This window comes from Poecilia reticulata, linkage group LG22 (assembly GCF_000633615.1).
Source record: "Poecilia reticulata strain Guanapo linkage group LG22, Guppy_female_1.0+MT, whole genome shotgun sequence".
Classification (NCBI taxonomy): domain Eukaryota; kingdom Metazoa; phylum Chordata; class Actinopteri; order Cyprinodontiformes; family Poeciliidae; genus Poecilia; species Poecilia reticulata.
In genome coordinates, this window is record NC_024352.1 from 190,205 (window position 1) to 199,158 (window position 8,954).

General features: G+C 40.1%; 1 protein-coding gene across 3 annotated transcripts in view; it reads right to left on the bottom strand.

The window, feature by feature from the left end:
* Positions 1-8,954, bottom strand: part of LOC103458066 (nesprin-2-like) — a 240,386-nt gene that overhangs the window by 95,072 nt on the left and 136,360 nt on the right. For all 3 annotated transcript variants that reach the window (XM_008398614.2, XM_008398613.2, XM_008398615.2), the window contains exons 25-26: positions 893-1,017; positions 295-376 (exon numbers count right to left, since the gene is read on the bottom strand). In XM_008398614.2, the coding sequence (XP_008396836.1) occupies positions 295-376; positions 893-1,017 (207 nt within the window). The remainder of the gene's footprint in view (positions 1-294; positions 377-892; positions 1,018-8,954) is intronic.

Genomic DNA, 8,954 nt, shown 5'->3' on the forward strand with positions numbered 1-8,954 from the left:
CCATATCTCTTCCAGCTCTGTCAGCCCACAGTCAGCAAGATGCATTTAACTCTTGTCCATGTCAGAGATTATTTTCAGAATTGATTTGTGATTTAGTTGCCTCTGTGATGTAYTATGTGCGTCTGCACCAAGTATGTGTGAATTTGTAATCCGTGAAAATGAAGGACAACCATCAGATTTTTCCAACATATAAAAAAATAAGAAATGGTCAAATACAAAAAATATTCTGTTAACCTGTTCACTGGAATTTTAAGGAAATCTTTTAACAGAAAACATGTTTTTTTCTAGTCTTACCTCTCCTGAAACTGGAAGGTTTTCACTAGATTTATTAGATCCCTTCTGTGTGGTCCCAACCTCACCACAGCCTTGATGAACTCTACAAAATAAAACAATAATAAACACCAGAATTACGTTATACCCAATTTAATCTTTTAAAAAATGCTGTATTATAAATGTTTATAAAAACAGGTCCATATCCAAAGAAAATCAATGAATTATCTTTTGTCTATTTTTCTAAACTAATCTGAGATCATATGAGGTAGTTTCATGAATGAATAAATGCCTGCATATCTGATATATGTATGAATAATTCCCTCATTAATCCTCTGGGACTAAAAAGCTTCACATCTACATCTTAACCTAAGAAATAAGTTTACCTTATTTTGGAAAAATAACACAGAAACTGTCCATTGCCTTGAAACTTGGGTTGATAACCTTCCTCCTGCTGCTCTTGAAGTTCTACACAAAGCTCAAACCAGTGTGGCAGATTAATTTGACAGTCTGAGACACAATAAATAGCCTTCCGATTACTATCCTCCCTTCATTACGTCACAGAGAATCAGGTTGTGGTGAATCTTGGTCTCCACTAAACTGATGCTGAATGGCAGCCAACCTCTTTTCACACTCCAGTTGTGTCTGAGCCAGGTGATGAGTGTCCTCAGGACTCAGAGTACCACACAGCTGTTTCAGGGTCTCCAAGTGCTGACCGGCTTCTGCAAAGTCAGCTGAGAAGCAAGCCTGGGGAATGATCACATACATCAAGAATCAAGTCAAGTTTATTTCTGAAGGGGATGATTGGTGGCGCAGGGGCAAAGCACAACCCATGTATTGAGATCCTAGTCCTCATGCCGGTGGTCGCAGGCTCGATTCCCGGCCTGGTGACATTTGCTGCATGTCTTCCAACTCTCTCATAACCCTCTTTCCTGTCAAATTACTTTCAAATAAAAGCCACTAGAACAAACAAAACCTTTAAAAAAAGTTTATTTGTAAAGCACATTTCAGCAACAAGGCAGTTCAAAAGTGCTCTCCTATATAAAACACTAAAGAAAAACGAAAAAATAAAAAAAGTGACCGAAATTTGTTTTATTCCAGTAGTTAGTTCCATAGATTTCTAAAAAAAAYATTGAGCTTAACACTGGTATGACTTGTGGAGTAACACTTTATTAGAAGGGGTGTGAATAAGACTGTCATGACACTGTCATAAACATGACGCGACACCTGTCATGAACATCAGTAAGTCTTCATGAATATTTATGACTGTTGTCATAAAGTGTCATTCAGTAAATCATGACACTTGTAATACAAAGTTGACATTATTCAAAATGTCTTTGTTGTGACAACTTGACATTAATCTAGACAAAAAATCTTTGTTATGACAACTTGTCATTAACCAAGAAATCATGATCTGACATAAATTAGTCATAATAGTAGTCATAATGATTTAATTATTACACTAGCAAACGCTTTAACAATACAGTGATTAATAATTCCACTCCCTCAAATAAAGCGAAAGGACAAGCAATGATGATTTCATTAAGCTTTATTACACTGTCAAATGATTTAATAACAGACTCATTAAACATGTCTTTTACATCAACTAAAGTAGAACAAATAACACCAGTTATGAAAATGTCATTAAGTGTCATTAATATTAACTTTTACCTCAAGCAAAGTGAAACAAGTAGCAACAATTATGAAGATGTCATTAAGTGTCACTACAGTGTCCTTAATATTATCTCTTACCTCAAGCAAAGTGAAACAAGTAGCACTCTGCTACTTGTTTCAAAGTGCTACTTAATGAAGTGTCATTAATGACACTTCATTATGTAATGACACTTAATGAAGATGTCATCGTCATAACAGTGTTATTAATATTAACTTTTACCTCAAGTAAAGTGAAATTAGTAGCAACAATTATAAAGATGTAATTTAGTGTAATTACAGTGTCAAATGTTATGCTAACAGACTCATTGATATTAAGTCTTACCTCAAGTGAAGTGAAACACACTGAACTACTTATAACTAATGGAGTCTTGACAAAAGTTCAGTCTGGAAGACTCTAGTTGCACCTGCCTCATCAATCAGCGACTCCCTCTCTACAACCTGGACCTATCGGCGCCGGTCCAAGCCTCGCTCCAGCCAATCATCGTTTGGGCTCCAGTTCAAAAGGACCTTCACCCATGGCCTCCCTCTGCTCACCAGCTGCAATTGAGCCGTTCAGCCGCTCACCACAGCTTCTCAGCCAGCAATCTCAAAAGATCCTTTTCTTCATGATTCCCCATTTTTTCCATCCGTGATCCTGCAGTCATAAGGACCGCCTAACCGCATGCTCGGCTCCTCCTCCTCAATCGCAAGAGAATTTATCCTGGCCCTGCCTCAATCACTTCATGCAGCTCCCGCCGCTGTCTCGCCTGATTGGGATTCAACGTTTCCTGCTTCTTCGCCACCTACACCAGGATCCATCTAGGCCAGTGGTYCTTAACCTGGGTTCGATCGAACCCCAGGGTTTCGGCCKTCTCTCTTCACCTCAGGCCCTGGCATGAGCCGACCACGTCACCGTCTCCTCCCAGTTCATCGTCCATCTTTTCTCCATTTCACGATCGCCTTCCCACTGGATCCCCGCTCAGAATCAGCCTCATCAACAGCTTCTCTCCTTCCACATAGCTTCTGTCAGCCCGCTCATCAGCGCCTCCCCTCGGATCTCTCACGCTATGCCTGCCTCGGGCTGTCGGAGTAAGACGTAACCTTCACATGTCTCATTTATGTTTCGCAGTGCTATAAAGCGCAGGCATTTTAGCCAATCCCCTTCCCGAACTCTCATGCCGTATTCACATGTGCCACTCGGCGATGTTTCAATTGCTCCAGGGCTTCTAAACGAATGAACGAATAAATAGTAGCATYCTCCCCCTCCACTGGCGAGCGCAGGTGGCTCTCCGGGCTCTTTTACAGCGTCTCGCACACAGTAGCATATCTTCATTATTTACCRTTATCAAGCTCTCGATAGCTTACTTCTTGAGCTCAATTATGCCCTGCACTGGACTTCCTGCTCCTTTTCCCAGTCCCTTTCAAGTCTAGCAGCTGCGCTTATTCATGTCTATCTGCGCAGAGGGATTATTCATAAACAGCCGTCTTTGCGCACCGAGCTACCGAGAGCAGAGCAGCCGGATCTTCACGATTACCACATTTATATCTCTGCTCCCATATTTAACTTTGCTACCAATCGACGCTAGTGAATGAGATGTGCATTAATGAMCCATCCGAATTAAACGCAGGCCAGTATAAAATTTTTTTWAAAAAAGCTGTGCACCGGCTAAAGAGAAGTTACAGTATCTGCACAGTCTGCAAGTCATAAATTATATTAGCCTAATTGTGACTCTCGCCTTGTTGCAAGGCGACATGTGCAGTAAACGGGATGCCGACGGATCGTGTAGCTGGTCAATATTCCCTCCATGGCTCAAAGCAACCTTAAATAGTAGCTGGTCAGCCTCAATATAATAAATTCTGGCTTCGACTTAGGAATTTTTCCTAAGTCACTTCTCTCCCTTCTGCTCCAGCGCAGCACAGTTCAGGCGAAAAAGCAGCTGGCCTTCTTCTACCAGCATCCCCTCTTTCGGCAGCAACCCYTCCTGGCCTACATCTCCCAGCAGCCAATCACCATCGCTTTGGGGCATCGTCTTTGGCCCCTATTCATCTCACTCCTTCTCGAGTCCCTAGTCACACCTCCATTTTTCGCCTCCTCCGATCCCTAAGTWTCATCTCAAAACCCCGTATTAGTACCTCTCTTAACCGGGCCTCAGCCCCGCTTTGGGGGTTTACATTCCTATGCTGCATCAGGAATGTTCATTGAGCTTATYGAAGTCCAGCTCGACGTCCCCGGCCGGGGCTTGAATGCCAAAGACTTTGTTTATTTTCATGTTCATTTTGTGAAACTCTTTTAATCACTCTCTTTTTCCATTTGAGTCTCTCCAGATTGAAATAGAGTCTTGACAAAAGTTCAGTCTGGAAGACTCTAGTCGCACCTGCCTCATCAATCAGCGCCTCCCTCTCTGCAATCTGGACCTATCGGCGCCGGTCCAAGCCTCGCYCCAGCCAATCATCGTTTGGGCTCCAGTTCAAAAGGATCTTCACCCATGGCCTCCTCTGCTCACCAGCTGCAATTGACCCACCTCCACCCCATCTCCACCTTCTGCTCCCGGCTCTCAGGCCTCATCTTCCTCTGACCGCCGCCACCAGTACAAGCCCCGGGGGTCTACATTCCTATGCTGCATCAAGAATGTTCATCGAGCTTATCAAAGTCCAGCTCGACGTTCCCGGCCAGGGCTTGAACGCCAAAGTCTTTGTTTATTTTCATGTTCATTTTGTCATTAAACTCTTTTAATCGCTCTCTTTCTCCGTTTGAGTCTCTCCAGACTGAACTATCATATCTGTAGAACAAACCCTTTGTACATTGGAATAAAACAAAAGATAACTTGCTCTAAGATAACAGAGGGTTTAACGTATGGTCAGCATATTGTTACCCTGAAATACTGATTGAAAAACTACAACAGAATTACTTATTCTTGAACTTAAGACAATAGGTTCTTTCAGCAGTAAAATTTTTTGCTTTGATTATGKCAGCCATCTCCTTCATAATAGCCTTCCTGTAATGCTCTGAAAACAGGAGTTCTTCTTGTCTTCATTTCCCAGAAGCAGCTCTTTGAAGGTGTCCAGAAATGCTCAGAAATTACAGCTGTTCTTGCAATAGTTAATCATGGTGAAAACAATGGGTGCATTCACACTGCATCGTGAAGGGATCCAATTCCGACCCTGTATCTGATCTATTCATGGCAGTCTGAACAGCACAGGTTGGATTCTTTTTCGAATTTGACCCATATCCAACATGTATCCAATTCAAATGTGCCCTAACGTTCAGGTCGCATTCATCCGAACTGAAAGTCAGATTCTCAACAAATATCACTATTCTGCGCCATGATACGTGCAAGTGGGAAGAAAAACAACAACCATGACGGACTATATGAGGATGAAGTTGTTAATATGCTGCTCCGGCCAGACAACAACTTCAAATGTGCAAGCTATGCTCCACCGTTAGCCTTCATGTTTACTTCCGCAAACACTGAGCACTTCTTCTTTTTATGGCAGTTGGCAGAACACTGAAAACGCTGACGCTATTGTGCCCTCTACTGCGCAAGCGGGACACTTTCAGGTCRTTTGCCCATTCACACTGCAGAACACATACAAGTCGCATTTACTGGCAGTGTGAACGGCCCCAGCAAAAAAATCGAAATTGGGTCACTTCAGGCTGCAGTGTGAACGCACCCAATGTCATCATAATTCAGCATTTATTTAAATGCCATTCCAAAAATGCTCCTTTCTGCACACTGTCAGAATGGTAGACTGACAGACAAATGTCTAATTAACATGATTGGTTGTTATAAAGTTCAATACAATTATTTCTTAATACAAGTAGCATAATAAATGGAGCTGAACAAAATTATTCTGATCAAATATTTGTCTGGCAGAAGTTCAGTCAGACTGCCACTGTTATTCAGATTGCATCATTTAATGTATAGTTTTAGGCACATGAGTGTATCTTTTTACTTAATGAGCATTCTAAATTATTTCCAACCAGATATTCTGACTTATGGTTGTTTGCAAGAAGCTTATTAATAAATAAATAGATGTAACACCAGTTTTTAGTTGTCTAAAACATAACTTATTAACTCAACTGGTGAATGTTGATTCCTGCTCCCCCTTCTGCCTCTCCTACCCCACTTCACATKATGAAAATACTAACACAAAAACGACTTACATAATTTTTTGGGGGAATATTTCATCTGCTTCTTTCTCTTTGGTCAAACAGGAACTTCTTTCTCTGGTGGCTGGTCCTCATTATCATCCTCCACACTYGTTGCATGTCTTCATTAGCCAACTTTGTCTAATGACAAAGTTGTGTTCTTGTGTTCTTTCCAGAGCAAACACAAGCACTGTGTCACATCAGCCGAGTTGCTAAATAATGCACATAAAGGATAACTGTGACTAACGTATTAGCTTTTAATTTGCTAGATTAAAATTGGCGGGAAAAAAACAATTTGCCTTTATCTAACGTTACAGTAATGGAGTTTAATAACTTTATCTAACATTAACTTCCAGCAAGGTAGGATTGGCTTGAATTGCTCATGGCTAACATTACAAAGAAAGAGAACATAGTCAATGTTATTTTCTCAAAGAAAATGTAAAGTTAATAAGACACATACCTCATATATATTAGGTGTCAAACTTCAGCTTCTTTTTAAACAGGAGGTCTGGCCATTAGGCCCCACAAGATGAAAGATTCCCTTTTCACCAACACACTGCACACCTGTTCGTGCACTGCTGCCTCTCACTGGTGGAGATGGTTCATTGCAGTACTTAGCACTTGTGTTTAGAAATGGGGTCCAACTGACTAGATTGTCTAGATTAATGTCAAGTAACCCTAACCCTAACAAAGACATTTTGAATTATGTCAACTTTGTGTTAAAAGTGTCATGATTTACCGAATGACACTTTATGACAACAGTCATAAATATTCATGAAGACTTACTGATGTTCATGACAGGAGTCACGTCATGTTTATGACAGTGTCATGTCTGTCTTATTCACACCCCTTCAAATAAGGTGTTACCACTTGTGGTAGCAACACATGTATATGTGGTGACTGGAAGCTATACATACTCATAGGATAAATGAGTCTTACAAAAGGCTATTCATGTGTGCATTTCTCAGTGTTAGACAAAGAATAATATGAGACTGAGGCCGGTGACCAAGATAAATCAGTTTAAAACTTGCAAGCATAGCTCTTGATACAGGCTTATCAAACAGTTAAGATATTATAGTTTTCTCAGCATTAGATGAGTACTTACTTAACCCTCCTATTATGTTGTGGGTCAAATTGACCTGTTTAAAAGTTTTTAAATATTTTTAAAATAGTTGGAAGTATTTTTTTGCATGGAACTTTTTCTATTTGTCTTGTAGATGTAGACTGGAAAGACCATTCAAAAGAAAAAGTGACAGTCAATGTTCAGGTTTCCACCCTCATCAAAAACCTGATGGACTTTGAGTGGCATCTCATTCAGGTTAGTTGTTGTCCTTTTCTTTTCTTTTCTTTGAAATATTTCTGTTTCCATATTATTCAGGATCTAAATTGTATTGTCTTTTCTTTTTCCATGTTGGACGGTGCCTTCATCTGCATCTAATAAAGTAAGTGCCACTTGGACTCTTGAAAACTATTAATAGTTCACATTTTAAAACCCTGTTATTACTAGAATTCCACATTTCAGCCATGTTGAATTTTAGATTTTGGAAGTCCTTTTTCATTGATTTGCTTAATGATAACCAAAGCATGGATATTTCTTTTAGAACTGTGTTTTTATGTTCATAAGATTGTAGAAATTAATTAGTTAAATCCAGTTTATATCGCTGTAAACTGAGTCTTCAATTTTTATTCCAGTGTTWGTGAAACTTTGACTCTGACTAGTGTTATTGACTTTGATGGCCTATTTTTTACCATAACACAGGGTTAGGGTTAGGGATGCGATGCATCCTCTTCAGGATTAAATACGGTACAGCTACTGTGCATTTACAGTAAACTCCATCCTCTTCTGAGTTATGTGAAGTTCTGATTATGCAGATTATGCATTTTAAAACTGCACCAATTGTAGCACTTCTAAGAAGCTTACACTGGGCTAGGTATTAATGTTCTATGGTAAAACTAAGACTGTACTTTAAAAAGTAGCATTACAGTTTTCTTGGCAGTAGCTTACTCATAAAATGAATGCAATAGTAGAATGCAGCTAGCTGAAGGCTACAGCTTCTCTGCAATGCTCTCTGCCTTCGCAGGACCCCTCTTCCATAGACCAGGTTGTTTCTCAAGCTCATGAAAGAATGAGCTTGAAAGGATGCAGACCCTGAATTCGGACACAATGCTCTAGTGGTCTGTAACACTTATTTTTATCTATATATATTTTTGCATCTCTTTTTTTGTTTGCGTCTTTTCTTTGTTTGCTGCGCGTTTGCATCTGTCGACCACCGTAGTATTTTAACGATTCTGTATTTTAGTTCTGCTGGGGTCCATATGGTTATGTGTATTTGTTATAAGTTGCATTGTGATCACTGTTATGTGTAGAGTGTTATGGGGTTCCCCTATCTGACTCTGCTGACTTCCACTCACATGTGATGGACCTGTCATGTGGGCGAAAGGATCAGGGGAGTGGGATCTGACAACACCGGAAGAGCGGAGAGTTCAGTGTATGTTAGCAGTGAAGCTATTCAGTTGAGTTTAACGATTTGTTAGAGGCGCAGCTGCATCCTAAGGAATAGCAGCTCGCTCTTATTTCTAATAAATCCTGTTGGCGGTACTACATCTGCGGTGTGTTGGCGTCATTACAGTATTTAACACTTTAAAAGGTAATTACAGGATTGAAAAGGTAAATTTCCAGTAAAATACTGGTATCTACAGACACCAGCTTTTTTTTAACCGTTTTTCTGAAAGAACGGTGAAAAAAACAAAACTGGTGTCTGTATGTACCAGCATTTTTTTTTATCGTTCTTTCAAAAAAATGGTAGATTACCGTTCATTCGAAAGAACGGTAAACTACTGGCAGCTACAGACGCCAGTATTTTACCGTTCTTTTAAAAAA